The sequence below is a fragment of the Entelurus aequoreus genome, linkage group LG24 (genome assembly GCF_033978785.1).
Source record: "Entelurus aequoreus isolate RoL-2023_Sb linkage group LG24, RoL_Eaeq_v1.1, whole genome shotgun sequence".
Lineage (NCBI taxonomy): Eukaryota > Metazoa > Chordata > Actinopteri > Syngnathiformes > Syngnathidae > Entelurus > Entelurus aequoreus.
In genome coordinates, this window is record NC_084754.1 from 14,205,512 (window position 1) to 14,230,125 (window position 24,614).

The 24,614-nt window shown below is 41.6% G+C and overlaps 1 protein-coding gene across 1 annotated transcript in view; it reads right to left on the reverse strand.

Annotated features, from left to right (window-relative positions):
* Nucleotides 1-17,326, reverse strand: part of slc41a2a (solute carrier family 41 member 2a) — a 36,337-nt gene extending 19,011 nt beyond the window's left edge. Inside the window, exons 1-5 of the mRNA XM_062035987.1 lie at nucleotides 17,212-17,326; nucleotides 12,583-12,965; nucleotides 4,636-4,743; nucleotides 633-704; nucleotides 386-530 (exon numbers count right to left, since the gene is read on the reverse strand). Coding sequence (XP_061891971.1) covers nucleotides 386-530; nucleotides 633-704; nucleotides 4,636-4,743; nucleotides 12,583-12,924 — 667 coding nt within the window. The 5' untranslated portion in view covers nucleotides 12,925-12,965; nucleotides 17,212-17,326. The remainder of the gene's footprint in view (nucleotides 1-385; nucleotides 531-632; nucleotides 705-4,635; nucleotides 4,744-12,582; nucleotides 12,966-17,211) is intronic.
* Nucleotides 17,327-24,614: the final 7,288 nt, after the last annotated feature.

The following is a 24,614-nucleotide window of genomic DNA, read 5'->3' on the forward strand; positions in this document are numbered from 1 at the left end:
TTCACTGGTTTTGGTTTTTGTAGATGTAGCGCAGGACTGCCTCTGAAATGCCCATAAAAAGTGGCACATGTCTGCTACTTGTTTCAAAACATAGCAAAAAGCAACAGGTAGAAGCATGATAACATGAATGTGCAGTAAATGATCGAGTGTCTCTGTGGTGAAAGCTTCATAGGACACGCAAAAACCTCATTTAAATAAGGCGGTCTGCACCAGTTGTCGTTTGTACACACAGACTTAGTAGATTACATACAACAAAGCCCACTAACAGTACACGTAATTTTATAGTTTGCTCACACTGTTTAACGCGTAGTGTTTGGAGCTCAGTAGATCAGACCCTGTGTGTACTAAGTTGAGAAGATGAGGGCTAAGACAAGAAATGTGTTACCTTGCAGCACTGAAGCCACGAATGTGGTAGAAAGACTGGTTGAACACACAAGAATCACATGGTTAAAGGGCATCTGTCCCTCAGCAATCCAGCCCAACACAATCGCCATTAGGGAGGCTAAAAGGCCAAGAACAGTGGCTTGGAGCTGTAGGAGGAGTACATGACACCCACAGTAAACCGCTTCAGTACATATTGATTACTCATTTAAGGATGATACACGTAGTTTGTCACAGTTTTCATATTGTACCTGCTTGAGTGCCAGGTTGCCAATGATCAACATCCATTTCTCTTTGGCAAGCTCCATTCTTCCTGCATTCACCTGAAATAGAATCATACCGATCTTGTAACATTGTCAATCACGGATGACATGGTGAAAAATATTTCTATTTACGTTGTGTAAATACGTTGTCATGCTTAAAGCTGTTTGACGTAACTAGAAATTAATTATTTGTCTTCTAGCAAACTGTACTGCTGTTGTGATCTTCACAGGTCAACGAGGACCTTCACAAAAGCCAGAAAGGCCACGATGCAAGACGACAAAAATGCAATCTAAGGAAAGAGATTTCGTCAGTGATTGTTAGTATAATACTATTTGATTTTTGTCATTTTTTCCATTGTGTTGTTGCATGCAGCTACTGTAGCATCGTTCCTTACACTTGACATTACTGAGAGAAGATTACAAAACAGCAAACTAAGTTCAAACTATTGTCTCATGTACTGTACACTGTAGGCCTGATCTACTAAGAGCCAAATACATACCGTATTTTTCGGACTGTAAGTCGCAGTTTTTTTCGTAGTTTGGCCGGGGGTGCGACTTATACTCAGAAGCGACTTATGTGTGAAATTATTAACACATTACCGTAAAATATCAAATAATATTATTTAGCTCATTCACGTAAGAGACCAGACGTATAAGATTTCATCGGATTTAGCGATTAGGAGTGACAGATTGTTTGGTAAACGTATAGCATGTTCTATATGTTATAGTTATTTGAATGACTCTTACCATAATATGTTACGTTAACATACCAGGCACGTTCTCAGTTGGTTATTTATGCGTCATATAACGTACACTTACTCAGCCTGTTGTTCACTATTCTTTATTTATTTTAAATTGCCTTTCAAATGTCTATTCTTGGTGTTGGGTTTTATCAAATAAATTTCCCTAAAAAATGCGACTTATACTCCAGTGCGACTTATATATGTTTTTTTCCTTCTTTATTATGCATTTTCGGCCGGTGCGACTTATACTCCGGAGCGACTTATACTCCGAAAAATACGGTATGCTGTGTGCAAATTATAAAATTGTGTGTACTGTTAGTGGGCATGTTGTGTGTGATATACTGAGTCTCTGTGTACAAATAATAGATAATAATACTAATAATTAATAAGTGCAACGTCACCATGGAGACATTTTGCTAGGTATGGTATTTTGCTATGTTTTAAAACATGTAGCAGACAACTACTACCCCTGAAAAAAAAAATGATGGAATCACCAGTCTTGTAGGATGTTCATTCAGTTGTTTAATTTTGTGAGTAAAAAAACAGTTAACAGACATCACAAAACACTATTGGTTTTTTTTTCCAAATGGCAACTTTCTGGCTTTAAGAAACACTAAAAGAAACGACAATTTCTGCCATTTGCTCTTAGAATTGCGTGTGAATGCCACTGTGGAAACGCGCGAGCCGTGGATACGTCCGAGTTGAACTGAAATGCTGTAATTGTTAGCATGCGCACTGTTAGCATGTATCAGGTACCAAGTGTAATGGCTGAGAAGTGTACTTCTGAGAAAAATGGCAAAAAAAAGTTAGCATGCTAAAGTTAGCATGCGTGAAATATAAAGTTGTATTACTCTGGGGTTAGCATGTGTCACATACCAAGTCATATGACTCTGGGGTAAACGGTTGCAAAATTACCTAAAAAAAAAAAAGTTACCATGCTAATGTTAGCGTGGTAACATTGGTAGGGAGGTTTATTTGTGTCCTTATTACGGAGGATTTTTTTTTTTACACTGAATTCATGTAACTGAATTTTTTGTGTTGAAATTTTGTGAACTTAATTTTTTTACATCAAATTATGCTGATAATTTCATTGGAAAAAAATTGTTAGCAAAATACATATGTTCAGTGTTTTAAAATTCAGTGCATAAACATTTTTTTGTAAAAAAAATTCCATGTTAATCAGTGTAAACAATTTTAATGTGTATAAAATCTCAGTGTAAAAAAAATTCAGAGCTGAAAAATGTTGCATAAAAAAATTCACTGCTACAAAAAGCAAGATCCACTTGTGGTAAACTAAAACTGAAGCAACCGATCCTTTCTCTGAACCAGCCAATGAGGTGTAAAGTTTGAAGTCATGTGACACGTATCTTGCAAAACAGCATTAAAAAGGCAGTTAACTAGGCCACCTGGGCATAATACAACATAAATAACATTTCAATGCGGCTCGCTGGATATTTTCAAAAAAGAGAAAAAATTCCAATGGTTAGAATCTGCACTTTTGAGTGACAAACGGGTTACTATGGTGAGCATAGGAAACGCTGCTTCATGCAGACGAGGCATGGGGTAGAGTGGGAGAGGCAGCAACAAGCATACTTGCCAACTTTGAGACCTCCAAATTCGGGAGATTTTTTTGGGGGGCGGGGTTAAGGGGGGAGGAGTATATTTATAGCTAGAATTCACTGAAATTCAAGTATTTCTTATATATATATATATATATATATATATATATATATATATATATATATATATATATATATATATATATATATATATATATATATATATATATATACATACATATGTATATATAGTATATATATATATATATATATATATATATATATATATATATATATATATATATATATATATATATATATATATATATATATATATATATATATATATATTATTATGTATTATGTATATATTATTATGTATTTTATTATATATATATACACATATAAATAAAATAAATACTTGAATTTCAGTGTTCATTTAGTTACACCTATACACACATAACACTCCTCTCTACTCATTGTTGTATTTGAAAGTGCAATGCTTTGCAGCCAGTAGCACAGCCTTTGAAGGAGCATAGGTATGGGCAGTGTAATATTCTGGGTTGGAGTCAATAACCAGGCGAGGTGACGAAGTTATGTCTCTTTACTTCATACTTCAGAACCGACTCCCACACTTGCCGTCAGGGTGCGCAATACAACGTAAACCGTTGGCCAACCAAAAAGTAACCACAGAACACTATACAGTATAGTGTTCTGTGATTACTTTTTGGTTGGCCAAGCGGACGTGACGACAGGCAGGTCCGCACGGACCTGGAGGGGGCGTGCCTTAAGTCCGGCTGGAAATCGGGAGAAATTCTGGAGAATGGTTGTCCCGGGAGATTTTCAGGAGAGGCACTGAAATTCGGGAGTCTCCGGAAAAATTTGGGAGGGTTGGCAAGTATGGCAACACGCCTGAGACAAAGATGCAACAAACAAGGCGAAACATAAAGGATAAAATGTAAATAACATCCATATTCGATATAATTCCCTGTTCTGCAAAACATTGTTGTAGAAATCTGCCTCTGTCTGACACTCGCTGTTCCGTAAACAAGCCCCGCCCACTCTGCCCCACTCTGTTTGTGCCCGGTCTGCATGAAGCAGAGTTTCGTATGTCACTCAAAAGTTCAGTGCAGTTCAATTCAGTCAGTTTCCGTTTATTTTCGAACATGCATACGATACAATCACATCAAAGTGCAGATTCTAACCATTGGAATATTTTCTATAGTTACAAAATATCCAGCGGGTTGCATTGGAATGTTAATTTTGCTGTATTATGCCCAGGTAGCCCAGTTAACAGCCTTTTTATGCTGTTTTGCAAGACCCGTGTCACGTGACTTTAAATTTGACACCTCATTGGCTGGTTCTGAGACAGGCTCGATTGCTTCAGTCTTAATTTTACTGGAATTCAGTATTGCTTTTTGAAGCAGTGATAGTTTCGACACAGAATTTTTACAAACTGATTTTTTTTCACACTGATTTTTCATAATCAGGGAAATTTTGGAATAAAAAAATATGGTTTCTATTGATTACCAGCAGGGCCACAACATTTGGACACCTGAACTATTCTGATTAGATTAAAACTAAGGGAGAAGAAGTAAAAAGCAAAAAAGTGCAAAAAACTTTCCTCGGACCGTAGTTTGGGGACTCCTGGTCTACAACGTGCATATTGTTGCATGTTCCCATACTTACTGCAGTAGACAGTCTAGAGGCGAGAGTCATTTCTAGATTGCCCTTCATGCCCAACACAGCAGGAAGCAGAATGAAGATCTCCGTGATTTCCTGGAACACGTCCCAGTTCTGCCATGAAAATTGACATAGTAGTGAAAATATACACTCATCTCTAAATCATGTTTCCCAGTTAACTCCAAAAAAATGTATTTATTCCTTTATAATTCCCATCTAAAAAGAAATACCTCCTTATTTTTTTAAATGAGTTTTTGTTCCTTTATAATGCCGCCCTCAAAAAATTGCTTAGTGAGGAAAGATCCTGTTATATTTTAAAGGCCTACTGAAACCCACTACTACCGACCACGCAGTCTGATAGTTTATATATCAATGATGAAATCTTAACATTGCAACACATGCCAATACGGCCGGGTTAACTTATAAAGTGCAATTTTAAATTTCCCGGGAAACTTCCGGCTGAAAACGTCTAGGTATGATGACGTTTGCGCGTGACGTCAAGGGTTGAAGCGGAAGTATTGGGACACCATTGTATCCCAATACGAACAGCTCTGTTTTCATCGCAAAATTCCACAGTATTCTGGACATCTGTGTTGGTGAATCTTTTGCAATTTGTTCAATTAACAATGGAGACTGCAAAGAAGAAAGCTGTAGGTGGGATCAGTGTATTAGCGGCTGGTTACAGCAACACAACCAGGAGGACTTAGAGTTGGATAGCAGACGCGCTACCGTGAGTACAGCTTTGGCTTCCAAACATTTGATCGCTTGCCCGTACGTGCGTGGCGCTATGTGCATGTCACGTATATAACTTTGGAGAAATATATGTTTCTTGCCGACTCTGATGGCGGCCGGGGTGTCGTCGAAAGCTACAACACCCGCCGCCACACCGCTGTCCTCACCTTGACTTCCTCCGTCTCCGGGCCGCCGACCGCATCGATGATCGGGTGAAGTCCTTCGTCGCGCCGTCGATCGCTGGAACGCGTGGTGATGAGCAGATGAGAGCTGGCATAGGGGGAGAGCTAATGTTTTTAGCATAGCTCTGTCGAGGTCCCGTAGCTAAGTTAGCTTCAATGGCGTCGTTAGCAACAGCATTGCTAGGCTCCGCCAGGCGGTACAGCATTAACCGTGTGGTTACAGGTCCAGAGTTTGGTAGTATTGTTGATCTTCTGTCTATCCTTCCAGTCAGGGGCTTATTTATTTTGTTTCTACCTGCATTTAAGCACAATGCTATCACGTTAGCTCCATGATTAATATTTATAAATTAAGATTCCTAATAAATCACACTAGAACAGGGGTCGGCAACCCACGGCTCCGGAGCCGCATGCGGCTCTTTGACCACTCTGATGCGGCTCAGCTGCATACTTGCCGACCCTCCCGGTTTTCCCAGTATCTAAAGCGCTAAAAGCAGTGCCAGCACGTCCTGAAATTTGGGAGTCTCCCGGAAAAATGAGAGGGTTGGCAAGAAAGACGCTATCAAGCGCCATTCAATTAAAAGTCGCGGGCCGCACTAACATTAAATTTCCATATTAAGATGCGTGCCGGTGCGTGTGTCAGAGACCCCTGGTTAACATAGCGCAAAGCAATTTAAGCTTATATGCGGTGTTTTTCATTTTAAATTTAAAAAAACATTTTGTGGCTCCCATTGTTTTCTTTAATTTGTGAAACTTTCCAAAATGGCTCTTTGACAGGTAAAGGTTGCCGACCCCTGCACTAGAATAAGCACACATTTGATTGGTAAATCATAGTGTAACGACCCGGAATGACACTTTATGTGTGGTGTTGGAGTTGTCCCACTTTTTGTGTGGCTGTAAACGCATCACTGGCTAAGTGCCATATGTGCATGTGTTGGCGCAAGTGAGAAAGAGCGAGCGGCTGCTGTTGATATAACAAAGTTGCTTTTGGTCTGGTTTGTACTGCAGAAAATGACCACTTTTGCTAGATATAATTTTTTTTACTAATGTTTTGGTGATGTGTTTATGGCCGACAATAAAGTGTTTTGCTCAGTAAAGTGATGAATGGAATTCATGTCCTCAAAGCGTCTCGACAGACGTTACAATATTTTAACAATGATGACGAAAACTGTTTTCTCTGTCGTGTCCGTGTCGTGTCGAAAATTGTTATGCGCTTATTTTTTATTTGATTTTGTGCGTGGCATAGAATTGCCGTGCGCAGAGGACGCTTGAGCAGTGCGCAATTGCACAGGCGCACACCTTAGAGGGAACATTGCTGTCAATTCTCTTATGTACTCTTTCATTCTAGACTACTAGAGTGTTTGATTATCACATCACTCTAAATGTATAGACTATAAAGTTCACAAACATAAAGAGGGATCCTAGTGGGCCAGGCCAATCTTTCCTTATCTCTAAACTAAAACTGGGGAAATGTGTAGAGTGTTCTGGGCTTCAGACATGATTTTGTGTCAGAATTCCTTGAGGAAAAAATGCATGGTTAGGCTTTGTGTATGTAGTGTGTGCCTTCCTTGCTTTACAGCCATGTTGTTATTATGCTGTTTGTTACTGATGTATGTTATGTTGCAGCTATTTAAAATAGTTTTGTCGATTTGTTCTGGCCAGAAACAAATTGGCCTTTGTAACATATCTTTGTCTTTGTGTGTTGTATGTAGACCACATTGCTTAGCAGAGTTCACTGATGCAAATGCATGTCAAGTTGATAAACAGATTGTATTATTCTCCAGTGCAATAACAGTTTTGACATGAAGGCTAAAAGGGCATTATTGGGAGCCTTAAAAAAAAAGAAGAAAAAAATAAGTAACTAAATAGTTACTTTTCACAGTAACACATTACTTTTTGGTGTAAGTAACTGAGTTAGTAACTGAGTTACTTTTGAAATAAAGTAACTAGTAACTGTAACTAGTTACTGGTTTTCAGTAACTAACCCAACACTGCAGGCCACAAGGCAAAGACCAGAGCTTTTGGGGGGACAATAGAGAGGGCCAATGAGATGAATAACTTCTTCAACCGGTTCAACCAGCCCGTGTCCTCTCCACCCCTCACTCCCCATCGCAGACACCCCCTCTTCTTTTCCCCTCAACGCACCTCCTCCCCAGCCATGGCAACACCCCCCCTCCACCACCTCTACGCAGACATTAGTCATGTCTGCGGACCAGGTCAGAGGTCAACTGAGGAAGCTACAGCCTAGGAAAGCAGCAGGCCCAGACAAGGTGTGCCCCCGACTCCTGAAGACCTGTGCTGCAGAACTGGGTGAACCACTCCAGCGGATCTTCAACCTCAGCCTGCAGCTGGGGAGAGTGCCCACCCTCTGGAAGACGTCGTGCATCGTTTCAGTTCCCAAAAAGCACTGCCCAAGTGAGCTGAACGACTACAGACCAATGACGCTCACCTCTCATATAATGAAGACAATGGAGCGGCTCTTTCTCAGCCTCCTCAGACCACAGGTGCAACATGCCCAGGACAGCCTGCAGTTTGCGTACCAGGCAGGCATTGGTGTGGAGGATGCTATCCTTTACCTGCTGCACCGAGCCCACTCACACCTGGATAAGGGAAATGGCGCTGTGAGGATCCTGTTCCTGGACTTCTCGAGTGCCTTTAATACTATCCAGCCCCGCCTTCTCTAGGACAAGCTGAACAGAATGCGAGTGGACCCCTGCCTGGTTGCCTGGATTTCAGACTACCTCACCGATAGGCCACAGTACGTCAGACTGAAGGACATCACATCTGACACTGTAATCAGCAGCACCGGAGCACCGCAGGGAACGGTGCTGGCCCCTCTTCTCTTCACCCTGTACACCGCTGACTTCTGCTACAACTCAGAGCTGTGTCACATCCAGAAGTACGCGGATGACACAGCCATCGTCGGGTGCATCAGGGACGGCAGAGAGGAGGAGTTCTTCGAGGTTCAGCCAAGGCTGAACCTCGAAGGCCTGAATGAAACTGCCACCCAGCAGCAACTTCAGACATCCCTTGAGGAAAGCCTCCAGCAGGAATACCCTGATAACATCGAAGAACACTGGAACCTGCTCAAATCAACCATCCTCGTTACCTGTAAAACCACCCTTGGGTACAAGTCCAGAAAACACCAGGACTGGTTTGATGAGAACGACACAGAGATAGAACAGCTCATCTCCAAAAAACGGAGTGCCTTTCACACCTGGCAGAATGACGTGACCTGTAAAGCCAAAAGAATAGCTCACTCGAGAGCCAAGGCAGATGTTCAGAGCCGGGTAAGGGAGCTTAAGAACTCCTGGTGGACTGAAGGGGCTCTGGAGATCCAGAGACTAGCAGACTCAGGGGACACCAGAGGCTTTTTTAGTGCTACCAGGGCTGTCTATGGGCCAACTTACCGCGGCCTAAACCCCCTGCGCTCAAAGGATGGGCAGCAGCTGCTAAAGGACAATGAGTCCATTAATGCCCGATGGAAGGAGCACTTTCAGGAACTCCTCAATCGTGACAGCACAGCTGAACCAGACATCACCAACCACATCCCCCAGAGTCCCATCAGGGAAGATATGGGGGAACCCCCCACCATAACAGAGGTTCAAGATGCCATCAGGAGTCTAAGGAACAACAAGGCTGCCGGACCAGATGGGATCCCAGCGGAGATCCTAAAGGAAGGTGGAAGAGAGCTCCTGTATCAAATCCACACCCTACTTCTCAAGGTCTGGGAAAAAGAAGAACTCCCCTCAGAGCTCAGGAACGCTCTTATTGTGACCATATTCAAGAAGGGGGACAAGGCTGACTGTGGAAACTACAGGGGCATCTCACTCCTGTCAACAACTGGCAAAATCTTAGCTCGTGTCCTTGCAAATCGATTGCTACCACTATCTGAGGAAGCACTCCCAGAATCACAGTGTGGCTTTCGCCCAGCTAGAGGCACAGCCGACATGATTTTTACAGCCCGCCAACTCCAGGAAAAATGTCGTGAACAAAGACAGCCTTTGTACATGGCCTTCATAGACCTGACAAAGGCCTTTGACACGGTAGACCGTCAGGCTCTGTGGAGTGTGCTGTCGAGGTGCGGCTGCCACGATAAATTTATCAGAATAGTGAGGCTTCTACATGATGGCATGGCAGCCACAGTGCTCAGCAACAGCGGCTCCGAGTCTGAGCCTTTCACTGTGGAGACGGGTGTCAAGCAAGGGTGTATCATAGCTCCCACCCTGTTTGCCATCTTTATTGGTGCTATACTGCACCTCATTGGCAAAGAGTTGCCACAGGGGATCCCCATCCTGTATAGAACCGATGGCAGGCTCTTTAACCTTAACAGGTTCAAAGCCAAGAGCAAAGTTAGAAACACCACTATCATGGAGCTTCAGTACGCGGACGACAACGCCATCGCAGCACACTCAGCAGAAGAACTTCAGGGTATCTTGAATGCCTTTGCTAAGGCATACAGAGCCCTGGGCCTTGCCCTCAACATCAAGAAGACCCAGGTCCTACATCAACCTCCACCCAACCAGCCAACTAATCAGCCCGCCATAAACGTGGACAACACCCCCCTTGAAAACGTTGACCACTTCCCATACCTCGGCAGCATCCTCTCCTCCAAAGCGGACATTGACTCAGAGGTCAACCATCGCCTGAGCTGTGCCAGTGGAGCCTATGCCAGACTCAGGAGGAGAGTCTTTGAGGACCGGGATCTAAGGGCTCAAACAAAGCTCCTGGTCTACAGAGCTGTTGTCATCCCCACCCTGCTGTATGGGGCAGAGTCATGGACTACTTACAGTAGGCACCTGAGAGCCCTGGAACAACATCACCAGCGATCCCTACGGAGGATTTTGAGGATCAGTTGGGAGGACAGACGCACCAACATCAGCGTCTTGGAGGAAGCCAACATGCCCAGCATCACCACCACAATTATGCAGCACCAACTCCGCTGGACAGGTCACGTCATCCGCATGTCCAACACACGTCTTCCCAAACAGGTCCTTTACTCCCAGTTGAAGGAAGGTCAGCGTGCCCCTGGTGGGCAAAAGAAACGTTTCAAGGATAACATCAAGACCAGCTTAAAGCATTTCCACATCCCCATGAACAACTGGGAGGAAATAGCACTGGACAGGCCTCGCTGGAAGAAATCCGTACAAGAAGGTGCAGCACTCTATGAGATGGAACTCCGCCGTATCGCAGACACAAAGCGACAACACCGCAAGGAAAGACAGAAGAAGGCTCCCCCCCCATCAACCACTCCCATTTTCCCCTGCCCACATTGCACCAAAATATGTGGATCACGGATTGGCCTACACAGCCATCTACGGATCCACAAATAGACGACCCTACGGAGGACAGTCATACTCGTTTCGAGTGACCGCCGATGATGATGGTTGCCTGGATTTCAGACTACCTCCCCGATAGGCCACAGTACGTCAGACTGAAGGACATCACATCTGACACTGTAATCAGCAGCACCGGAGCACCGCAGGGAACGGTGCTGGCCCCTCTTCTCTTCACCCTGTACACCGCTGACTTCTGCTACAACTCAGAGCTGTGTCACATCCAGAAGTACGCGGATGACACAGCCATCGTCGGGTGCATCAGGGACGGCAGAGAGGAGGAGTTTCGGAGGCTGGTGAGGAACTTTGTTGTCTGGTGCCACAGGAACCTCTTGCAGCTCAATCCGTCAAAGACCAAGGAGCTGGCCATTGACTTTGGGAGGTTGAGTCCAAGGTCACAACCTATTGTGATCGAGGGAGTCGAGGTACAGACAGTGGACTCATTCAAGTACCTCGGGTGTGGGTGGACAATAAGCTGGATTGGACTGTTAACACGGACCACTTGTACAGGAAAGGACAGAGCAGGCTGTACTTCCTGAGGAGGCTGCACTCTTTCAATGTCTGTAAAAAACTCTTGTGGATGTACTACAAGTCTGTGGTTGGCAGTGTTCTGTACTACATGGTCGTGTGCTGGGGGGGCACCCGTACATCTAAGAAGGACAGCTTTAGACTGGAGAAACTGATCCCGCGGGCCGGTTCTACGATCGGAATAAAACTGGACTCACTGGTGACGGTGGCAGAGAAGAGGACTGTGGAAAAACTAGTGAGCATCCTGGATGATGCCAGTCACCCTCTGCATACCGTTGTCAGTAGCCAGAGGAGCCTGTTCAGTGCTAGACTGCTTCATCCCAAGTGCAGGACTAATAGACTGAAAAACTCCTTTGTCCCACACGCCATTAGACTGTACAACTCCTCTCTGGGAGGGAGGGGGGGTACTAGGATGACAGGGGATGCAAAACAATAACAGTGCAATCATTTTTCATAACATGGTCACTACTGCCTAGTTTCTCTTGTTATATTCTTATTTTACTGTTATATTTTTATTCTCTTTGTTGCTTTTTATTTTTATTCTATTGTAATATTTTTCTATTTTGTTTCCATTTATACCCCCATTATTTACTTTTTACTTTTTAAATTCGATCTCAACTCTGTACACTGCTGCTGGAATTTTAATTTTCCTGAGGGAACTCTCCAGAAGGAATCAATAAAGTATTATCTATCTATCTATCTATCTATCTATCTATCTATCTATCTATCTATCTATCTATCTATCTATCTATCTATCTATCTATCTATCCATCTATCTATCTATCTATCTATCTATCTATCTATCTATCTAACATCTGGCAGAAAGCCCCAAAGGATAGGGGTCGGAGGTCACCCGACTCAAACTGATCACAGGAATAATGTCAAGGAAAGATAGACAAGCCAGACTGACCAGAACCATGGCTAGAACCACAAAGAGTGGGGGTCTTCAGGAAGGGATATATAGTCACTGTGGTCCGATAGGAAATCAGAACAGTAATTTGGCCCATACTCGTTCTCCTGGAGCGGCAGCCCTAGTCTGAGGCCCGCTGAAACAAATAAAGCTTTTTGTTCGACAATTCCTCATTGGCGTCTACTTGGCTCATCACCCACCACACGACCATCAAATATACAACAGTGTCTCATAAGTTTTTCTTTCACTTTTTTTATCATTTCTGTACCTGAACCACATCAAGCAGCAAGCCAGCTGCGACCGTACCCAGCCCAGCCAGAAGGAATGGCACCAGTATCTGCAGCACCATGAAGTAGACTGACTCTGGGGGTACCTCTGCACCATGCGACATCTTGGCCTCCTCAGATCCACTGAGTCTTGACCCACTGAAGTGCTCATTAGGGAGTAACGGGTCCGTCTCAGTGTAGTCCTCAGGTTCATAATTGACACTTGTGTTGACCGGTAAAATATTCCGTTTAGGGATAAGATGGTTTGGTAAGTGTTGCTTTTGGATGGGTCTTTTCTGCTCTGGACCACTTGTTTGCCCATCCTTGGATTCTGGAAATACCATTGCTTGGGTTTTTGACAGGATAGAATCCTGCTCTGCTTTTCCTGAACAAACATAAACATGAAACAAATTAATTGAAGGAAGATAGCATGATAGCATGTTGAAGTATTTCCATGCCGGTAACTTTATGTTTATGGTTATGGTATTATTTTATTTCAAACAGGCGTACAGTTACATTATGACACATCACATAGTTCCAGTTTCTCATCACAGCATGTCCAAAAAGGAGTAGGAAGAATCATAGCCTATTTAATCCTTCCCAATTCCGTTTCATAGCTATTTCTAATGTATTTGTTTGCACTCCATCTGTAACACAGAGAGTGAATACTGTACGTTAATAAATAAAAACATGAGTATATAGATAGATAAAAAACTAATACGGTTCTCACAAATAAGTAACAAGGTATGCTACGATTGACATAATGAGATGAATAAAATAATCTCCCTATTTTATAAAGATGTTTATCATGATTCTTCTTCCATGTACTTTGTACACAATTTAAGCTTGAACATTTTCTTAAACTACAACAGATTAGTACTTTGTTTGACTGATTTGCTTAATCCATTCCATAACTTAATTCCACATACTGATATGCTAAAGCAGATGTCTTCAACAGGTGGTCTCGGGGGGGGGGTCCGCAGAGATACTGCAGGGGGGTTCGTTAATTGATTTGTAATAGCTTCTGTGTGTTCTCTCCTAAACAAAACACAGTTGCGTTGTCTGCAAGCAGTGCCAACTTTAAGGGCCTGATTTACCAAAGGTTTGCTGGGACTAAAACATGCATAAACCTGATAGCACACGCAAAGCTGATCTGCTCAACAGGCGCAAAGTGAATTGCTTCTGTTAAGTGAGCAGAATAATGCGTGCCATCCATCTTTGTTAGTATGCAAACTATATGTTGATAATCAAAATGCTGGGAGGAGAAAATGCAAATACAATTATACAACATTTGCAATCATCGTTTTGCGAGCACTATTTGGCATTAGATTTTATCGTGTCAGAAGGATGTGCAAACTGACAGTTCCACACACGGCTACAGGATCAGTGGTTGCGCTGCACAGACAGAATCCTCCGTCCTACTTGTGTGTCAACATTTTGGTGGACGGTCAAAAATAAAAATACTAGACATTTAGTCTATTCAGCAATTTAATTTTATGCTGCTGGATGACTTATGGGGCTGAATAAAATAATTTAAATTGATGCGTTTTGGTGTCTGCTGCCGTTTTGTTTTTTTAATGTCGTAAAAAATGTTTATTAAGGAAATATAATATACCTTTTACTTGACAATACATTTTGCATTTTGCATTTTCTTGTGAACGCGCTGTTGATGGGATCCACAGCCTAACGCACTGAATGTGAAAGTGAAAGAAAAGTGTCAGGAAGTGTGCATTTGTTTCTGTTGTGTAGATTGCGACTCAGAAAAAGTGTTACGGATCATAAATGTGTCCTGCTGGTTCGACACATCGCACACGGGTAGGAGCATGATGACATGAATATGCAGAAAATTATCAACTGTCTCTGTGGTGATGCTCCGTGTGCAGGCAGAATCCTCATTTAAAAAAGGCAGTCTGTGCCACTTTTCAATGCATGCTAATGCATGCTAACTACTAGTTATTATAGTAAATCATTAGGTATTACTGTAAATGGTTAGGTAAAAAATAACACATATAAAGAGAAACACAATAGAGCCCTGACATGAGGGTGATAGATATTTGTGAGCAGCAATAATCATCAAGATAAGCCACCAGAGGGGAAGTTACCATGGAAACCGTAGTCAGATGAGACATGGACAACCCAACCCACCTTTGGAATAGTTTATCAGACTTTGAGAAGAAGAACAAGACAGACATTTTGCAAGGAACCAGGGGAAGCAGGATGTCTCCCTTTACCTTCTTGTGGCCATGAGGGAATTGTATTAATTTGCTTCAAACAATCACACTGTAAAATAAATCTAAGACAGTGAATCTGAAAATTTAGCTTTATTGGAGATTAAACGAACATGCCTAGGAGAAAAAGTTATCCTCCCTTCATGCATTAGGCGTATGTTCGCCCGGCTTCACATATTGCTAGAAGTTTGTTTGGTTCGATACAGATAGGTATGGAGTAGACAGAGGAGTCATGTGATGCCAAAGATTGCCTCCATTGTCATTCTTCATTCCTAAATTTCATTCCCTGCACTGAGAACGTCTTGTTAACCCTCCGGAGACAAGTGACTTTAATTTGACATTCCTAACAGATGAGTCGGTATGAGAAAAGCCGAGGTTATAGTCAAATGATTTATTCTTACAATTCAATTCAATACAACAGACTGGGGTTTACTGATTTAAGTATAAATTGGTTAAACACTATTTTTCATATTAAAACATTCACGGTTTTTTTGGCGTTTTATTTTGTTATAAATGTATCATTTATCATAAATGACACCAATTTTGATTATGGATCATCATATATGTCCTGGCAAATGTATAGATGGTCATGACCTGTATGTAGGAATGAAGAGTCAATCATAATCCCTGGTTGTAAAATGACGGATAACTAAGTCCTTATCTGTACTGTTCGAGACGCAGAGATCTGAATGAAATATATAGTTTAGTTAGCTAAAGTTTTTTCTCACAACGCAATCACTTTGATTTACCTCCTCTGCAATGGACAGTCATGTGTTTGCATAACAGGGTTATTTTTTTTCTCTTGCAATTTGTAACTTTGACACTAGAAATAGACCAAAAACTAAAGTCCACTCAGGAGGTTATAGTAAAACCTTGTTAACCAATCTCATACCTCATTTCAGACTTGTGCCATTTTATTCTTAGTAAATACAACAACAAAAAACATACCTTCAAAGTAAAAGCACAGGATTAGAACAGCCAGTTCTCACGCTGCACTGCTGACTCTGACCCTTCCTTGTGGCCTCATTGTCCAAATGATATGCTGAGTCTCCACAGTGACTTAAGCGTAACTGTGCTCAACCCCCACTCACACCAGCCACTTCATACACATACTCATACCAGACCATAACTGCCATAGATTGAATTGCAAGCTTTAGTTGGGAGAACTCTTATAATTGCTTGTGCTTTACTCAGGAGTTTCAAAGTGTGGCAGTGAGTCTCCCCTCAGAATATATTATGCTTGGGGGCATAACCTAACCACCCCCCACACACACACACACAAAAATTTGAAAAATAAATGATATATATATGTTGGTCCTGAGCTATATTCATCACCAAGTATGCAGACCTGCCATGTAGTGTACTGGTCGAACATTTAAGAGTAAACCAGTTTCAACATCCAGTACATTTTTAAAAGGCAGGTGTTAGCACCTCCATGGCAGTTAGTGGTGATTCAGTGCCAGCTTGTGGCACATAAGTGAAAGAGTGACACTGTACTGTTGCTACATGGAGAATATGATTTGAGGAGTAAAATGAATTTAAAGGCCAACTGAAATGAAATGTTCTTATTTAAACGGGGATAGCAGGTCCATTCTATGTGTCATACTTGATCATTTCGCGATATTGCCATATTTTCGCTGAAAGGATTTAGTAGAGAACATTGACGATAAAATTCGCAACTTTTGGTCGCTGATAAAAAAGCCTTGCCTGTACCGGAAGTAGCGTGACGTCACAGGTTGAAGAGCTCCTCACATCTGCACATTGTTTACACCAGTAGCGAGAGCGATTCGGACCGAGAAAGCGACGATTACCCTATTAATTTGAGCGAGGATAAAATATTTGTGGATGAGGAAAGTGAGAGTGAAGGATTAGAGTGCAGTGCAGGACGCCAGGGTGTATCTTTTTTCGCTCTGACCGTAACTTAGGTACAAGGGCTCATTGGATTCCACACTTTCTCCTTTTTCTATTGTGGATCACGGATTTGTATTTTAAACCACCTCGGATACTATATCCTCTTGAAAATGAGAGTCGAGAACGCGAAATGGACATTCACAGTGACTTTTATCTCCACGAAAATACACCGGTGAAGCACTTTAGCTTTGGAGCTAACGTGATAGCATCGTGCTTAACTGCGGATAGAAACAGAAGAAACATGCCCCTGACTGGAAGGATAGACCGAATATCAACAATACTATTTTTACTTCTACTATCAGGAGACACCGAACCAAACCCTGGACCTGTAACCACACGGTTAATGCTGTCCAGCCTGGCGAAGCCTAGCAATGCTGTTGCTAACGACGCCATTGAAGCTAACTTAGCTACGGGACCTCGACAGAGCTATGCTAAAAACATTAGCTCTCCACCTACGCCAGCCCTCATCTGCTCATCACCACCCGTGCTCACCTGCGGTCCAGCGATCGGCGGCGCGACGAAGGACTTCACCCGATCATCGGTGCGGTCGGCAGCTAGCGTCGGATAGCGCTTCTGCTATCCGACTCAAAGTCCTCCTGGTTGTGTTGCTGTAGCCAGCCGCTAATACACCGATCCCACCTACAGCTTTCTTCTTTGCTGTCTACATTGTTCATTAAACAAATTGCAAAAGATTCACCAACACAGATGTCCAGAATACTGTGGAATTATGTGGTGAAAACAGACGACTTAAGCTGGCCACCGTGCTATTCCAAAATGTCTGCTTCATCCCGTGACGTCACGCGCAAACGTCATCATACCGAGACGTTTTCAGCCGGATATTTCGCAGGAAATTTAAAATTGCACTTTATAAGTTAACCCGGCCGTATTGGCATGTGTTGCAATGTTAAGATTTCATCATTGATACATAAACTATCCGACTGCATGGTCGGTAGTAGTGGGTTTCAGTAGGCCTTTAAAGCAATCTTGTGTTAACACCAATCAAAGTAAAGTACCTGTATGTGCCTATCAATTTGTGGGGTGACTCAGTGGAAGTAATTGGATGAGCCAAATCAAACAAAGCAAAAACCTTATTCAATTTAAAAATTAAAATAAAAAGTGTATTTGATAGGAACAGCAAAAAAGAGGAAACATAAACAATTTTAAGGATGTCATGTATTTATACAAACTACATTTGATAAAATGATGAGTGGGTTTGTTATTGTGAGTGCATGTCGATTAAATGTATGTTCATGTAATACTTAATATTGTTATGTATCAGGTGATGATGTATTGTAATGTTGATCAACAATTTGATTATTATATCTGATTGATGGGGCTGATTGCTTCTTCCTGCTCCTTTTTGGACACACAAAATGTTTCTTTTGTCTTTTTTACAAATGTCAATATTGCATTGGAGACGCTATTTTTTCTTTGAATTGTGTATACATATTTATATAATATGGTCCAAAATATTGCCCATTTTATAACTTATTGGGTCTTTTTAATAGCTTCCAAAAACATACATTAGTACTACACCAGATCATAATGAAATAGCCAGGAATTGTTATCAAGAGTATCTATCTATCTGTATATAGCTGGTCTTGTCTTTCCCATCCAGACTTGAGGACGACTCGGTGTTGTAAATAAATCAAAGATGAACGCCGGCAAGGAATCGTTGAACAAAGCTTTATTTGGTTGAACAAGCCTCAGACTGGAACTTCAGCTTCCAGGAGAAGAGTGTTAGATTGATTATATATAAGTTATCACACAACTCTTATGCTTAAAGGCTGTTGCTCTTGTTATTATCTATTGTGCTCAAGCTGTACTTTTTCTTCTTGTGCAAGGGCACACAACTTGTTATTTTCCACTGCATGTGAGAAGTGGCCTTGCCGCAGATGTTTCTGTCTTTCAGCTTGCTAACAGCCAAGGACGAACCAGCACCTCAACAAAGATAAGGCATATCAACAGCAGACAAAGCCGAGACAGGGCGCAATCACAAGGCCACCAGCACATAATGTTCTGAATAATCACGTATTGTGAAAACTGAGCTGCTCGCATAATGTGTGACCCCTCCCTTTAGAAGCAGCCTCAGCGATGTAATTAGGGAACTCCTTAACTGAATAAAAAGGGGAGCGTGTGGGCTGTTCCTCAGAGCGTAGGGTGAGACTGTAACTGAGTGTGCAGCTCCATGCGTTCTCCCCTTGAGCCAAATTGAACTCTGTCTCTGCCTGTTTCCTTGCTTCTTGTTCAGTTTAATAGATAGTTTGGTGCTTAAACCTGACAAAGAGTATCTCTGTCTGTCTGCCAGGCCACCCATCCATCCATTTTCTCTCTCTCTGGGTCGCAGGGGGTGTCAGAGCCTATCCCAGCTGCACTCGGGCGGAAGGCAGGATACACCCTGGACAAGTCACCACCTCATCACAGGGCCTCTGCCAGGCCAACTATCCTTAAATAACTGTTACATGATGACACTTGCTTTTTGTTGTTCTACCTCAGTTTGGACAACGCCCAGTTTGTTTTTATAAAATGCAGACAACATCTGGGCATTGTCACTTTGCTCAACTGAGTCGGGTGACCTCCGACCACTGATCTCTACTCCTACCGGTGGGGGCTCCTACCAGATGTCGTTAATGTGTTTATATTTCCTCCTAAAATTCAATTCATTTAAGTTCCCCATTGTCCTGGGGGCGAAAGCAAGGACTCTCTTGTCAGAAAAATTGTATGTAAATTATCAAAAAACTTTAAGCTCTCTGGGTTTCCAGTGAGCAGATGCGAGATGTCTTTGTTGTACCAAGCAAAAGTCTTTGAAGATTCCGCTGTATACCATGGAAGGAGACGGGAGGTGTTATCCATTGTCCTCTAAAACCTGCCCCAGCTGGATCCAGGACGAGCCCAAGCCCGAGACATCCTTTTCTTTTGTCTTCAATGTGACCGAAAACAATGACTGTTTTACATACTTCCCATTCCTGCTGAGACATGTGTTGGTGCGTAAACATTGAATATTTAAATAAAAGAGGAGACGAAAACCTTTTTCGTCAGAGCGTGCTAAGACACTGTAAGAGGTTACAGGTCGACGCCGTCCCTCCTCAATTGAGTCCAAATTTAATTCTGTCTCTGTTTGATTCCTTGCCTTTTTGTCTTGTTTAATAGATGTCATCAGTGTTTGAACCTGACACTCTGGATGATCTTTGTTTGACATCTGGACCTGAAGCTATCTAATGGTGGTATTTCCTTCGTGAAATAATCCCCCAACAGATTCTATGACAAAGCACAAATGCATGCTAGTTAAAAATTGTATAAGAAAAATGTACTGACACTACACTATCCATCTATCCATCTATCTATCTTGCTATTTTTGGGGGGGCAACATACACTCCTTCAAAAAAGGGTTTGCATACCTTGCTAAACTTTTTATTTGGTTCTGCCAAGTTGGCAATTTGGATCACAGGATGAAACAAACGGAAAAAGGTAGCAACCCTGATGTGATCCAAGCACTTAAAGGTTTGGTATAAGCCCAGATAAAAGTGGAATTTTCATTTTTGAGTTTGATGGACAATTTACAGACTTTTGTTATTTTTCGGGTACTGAAGGGGATTATGTGTTCTGTTTGTTCTGAAGACAAGCTTGTTATGTTGTCATGAGTTCATAAAAAACTGTTTTGTGGCTGATGTAATTTACTGATTAATCATTAAAAAATTAAATGTTTTGTTAAACCTACCTATCTATCTATCTATCTATCTATCTATCTATCTATCTATCTATCTATCTATCTATCTATCTATCTATCTATCTATCTATCTATCTATCTATCTATCTATCTATCTATCTATTTATCTATCTAAATTGTTTATTTTTGGGCCAAAATACACCCCTCTCAAAAGGGGTTTGCATACACTGGTAAACTTTTTAATTGGTTCTGCCAAATTGGCAATTTGGATCACAAGGAGGAAGCGAATGTAGAAGGGTAGCAACCCCGATGTGATCCAAGCACTTAAAGGCCTACTGAAATGATTTTTTTTTTATTTAAACGGGAATAGCAGATCCATTCTATGTGTCATACTTGATCATTTCGCGATATTGCCATATTTTTGCTGAAAGGATTTAGTAGAGAAAATCGACGATAAAGTTCGCAACTTTTGCTCGCTGATAAAAAAAAGCCTTGCCTGTACCGGAAGTAGCGTGACGTCACACGAGCTAGGATTCCTCACAATTCCCCGTTGTTTACAATGGAGCGAGAGAGATTCGGACCGAGAAAGTGATGATTACCCCATTAATTTGAGCGAGGATGAAAGATTCGTAGATGAGGAACGTTACAGTGAATGACTTGAGAGGCAGCGATGGACGTATCTTTTTTCGCTCTGACCGTAACTTAGGTACAAGCTGGCTCATTGGATTCCACACTCTCCTTTTTCTATTGTAGATCACAGATTTGTATTTTAAACCACCTCGGATACTATATCCTCTTGAAAATGAGAGTCGAGAACGCGAAATGGACATTCAGTGCCTTTATCTCCACGACAATACATCAGCGAAATGCTTTAGCTACGAGCTAACGTGATAGCATCTTGCTTTAACTGCATATAGAAACAAAAGAAATAAACCCCTGACTGGAAGTATAGATAGAAAATCAACAATACTATTAAACCGTGGACATGTAAATACACGGTTAATGCTTTCCAGGCTGGCGAAGGTTAACAATGCTGTGCTAACGACGCCATTGAAGCTAACTTAGCAACCGGACTGCACAGAGCTATGCTAAAAACATTAGCTCTCCACCTACGCCAGCCAGCCCTCATTTGTTCATCAACACCCGTGCTCACCTGCGTTCCAGCGATCGGCAGAAGGACGAAGGACTTCACCCGATGCGTTTGGCGGCCCGGAGACGTAGGAAGTCAAGGTGAAGTCGGCGGCTAGCGCGGCTAGCGCTCCAACAAAGTCCTCCTGGTTGTGTTGCTGTAGTCCGCTGCTAATACACTGATCCCACCTACAACTGTCTTCTTTGCAGCCTTCATTGTTCATTAAAAAAATTGCAAAAGATGTCCAGAATACTGTGGAATTATGAAATGAAAACAGAGCTTTTTGTATAGGATTCTACGGGGTACCATAACTTCCGTTACTCGGACTTCGTCACGCGCATACGTCATCATACCGCGATGTTTCAGCCGGATATTTCCCGGGAATTTTAAAATGTCCCTTTATAAGTTAACCCGGCCGTATTGGCATGTATTGCAATGTTAAGATTTCATCATTGATATATAAACTATCAGACTGCGTGGTTGGTAGTAGTGGCTTTCAGTAGGCCTTTAAGGGTTTGGTGAAAGCAACAAGTGGAATTTTCTTTTTATAGTTGGATGGATAATTTACAGACTTTTGTTATTTTTGGGGGAACTTGAGGGGATTTTGTGTTCTGTTTGTGCTAAAGACAAGCTTGTTAAGTCATTGTAGAAAACATGTTTGTGGCTGATGTATTTTACTGATTTGCTAGGATTGGCTTCAGCACCCCCGTGTTCCCGAGAGGGGACAAGCGGTAGGAAATGGATGGATGGATGTTATGAAAAAATAAACTGTTTTGTGGAACAATAAATTGTTTTGTTAAACCTATCCATCTATCTATCTATCTATCTATCTATCTATCTATCTATCTATCTATCTATCTACTAACTCATTTTCCATATGAGTTGGGAAATTGTGTTAGATGTAAATATAAACGGAATACAATGATTTGCAGATCCTTTTCAACCCATATTCAATTGAATGCACTACAAAGACAAGATATTTGATGTTCAAACTCATAAACTTAATTTTTTTTTGCAAATAATAATTTCATGGCTGCAACACGTGCCAAAGTAGTTGGGAAAGGGCATGTTCACCACTGTGTTAAATCACCTTTTCTTTTAACAACACTCAATAAACGATTGGGAACTGAGGAAACTAATTGTGGAAGCTTTGAAAGTGGAATTCTTTCCCATTCTTGTTTCAGTCGTTCAACAGTCCGGGGTCTCCGCTGTCGTATTTTACGCTTCATAATGCGCCACACATTTTCGATGGGAGACAGGTCTGGACTGCAGGCGGGCCAGGAAAGTACTCGCACTCTTTTTTACGAAGCCACGCTGTTGTAACACGTGCTGAATGTGGCTTGGCATTGTCTTGCTGAAATAAGCAGGGGCGTCCATGAAAAAGACGGCGCTTAGATGGCAGCATATGTTGTTCCAAAACCTGTATGTACCTTTCAGCATTAATGGTGCCTTCACAGATGTGTAAGTTACCCATGCCTTGGGCACTAATGCACCCCCATACCATCACAGATGCTGGCTTTTGAACTTTGCGTCGATAACAGTCTGGATGGTTCGCTTCCCCTTTGGTACGGATGACACAATGTTGAATATTTCCAAAAACAATTTGAAATGTGGACTCGTCAGACCACAGAACACTTTTCCACTTTGCATGAGTCCATCTTAGATGATCTCGGGCCCAGAGAAGCTGGCTGCGTTTCTGGATGTTGTTGATAAATGGCTTTCGCTTTGCATAGTAGAGCTTTAACTTGCACTTACAGATGTAGCGACGAACTGTATTTAGTGACAGTGGTTTTCTGAAGTGTTCCTGAGCCCATGTGGTGATATCCTTTAGAGATTGATGTCGGTTTTTGATACAGTGCCGTCTGAGGGATGGAAGTTCACGGTCATTAAATGTTGGTTTCCGGCCATGCCGCTTATGTGGAGTGATTTCTCCAGATTCTCTGAACCTTTTGATGATATTATTATTATTATTACTACATTGGTGGTGATTTTAACTGCCTTTTGGATCCCACTTTAGATAGATTGTCAACTAAATCTCATGTAATTGCTAACTCAACTAAAACCATTAATAATCTTATGAGATCAAGAAATATCATAGACATATGGAGAACAAAACATCCTAATAAAAGGGAGTATTCATTTTACTCCGCTGTACACAATTCTTACACAAGAATCGACTACTTCTTAGTAGAAGCCTCTGCTCTCTCCAATGTCAGTAATCCTGAGTACCACAGTAGAGTCATCTCAGATCACAGCCCTATGAGTATGCAGATCCAAATTGATCTCCATAAAACCAAACAAAAATGGAGATTTAATCCACAATTATTATTATATGAAGATTTTAAAGAGTATATGAACAAGATTATCCAAGAGTTTATTGAGGTGAATGATAACGGAGAGGTCTCAGACTCTATATTGTGGGAAGCCCTTAAAGCTACTGTGAGAGGATATATCATTTCATTTGAAAGCTCAAAACAAAGAGAAGTAAGAAAAAGGCATAAAGAACTGGAAAAAGAAATTAAAGAAATGGAAGAAATTCATATAAATTCTCTTTTGCAGTCTGACTATAATAAGATGCTGAAACTGAAAAATGAATACAATTCTCTTCTTCACGGGGAAGTATCTAAACTCTTACTGAAAAATAAACAAAAACATTTTGAAATATCTGATAACCCACAAACCCTTCTGTCTAGACAGCTCAAATGAGATCAAGCTAAAGCTGCTATCCACAAAATATGCTCAAAAACAGGTGAAACATGTACAGATTTACAGGATATCAACGATGTCTTTAAAGACTTTTATTCAGAATTATATAAATCTAGTTCAGCTATATCGGTTAATGATTTAAATGATTTTTTTACTCCATTAAATCTACCTCAACTGAGTCCAAACCATCAGAATTCTTTAAACAATACTATTTCAACTGAAGAACTGCTAAAAGCACTGAAATCTTTCTCTGTGAATAAAAGCCCTGGTCCAGATGGATTTGGTGCAGAGTTTTATCAAGCTTTTAGTGAAATACTGTCCCCTATAATATTAAGAATGTTAAATGACTCTTTCGTAAACAATAAACTTCCAAGCTCTTTGTATGAAGCTCAT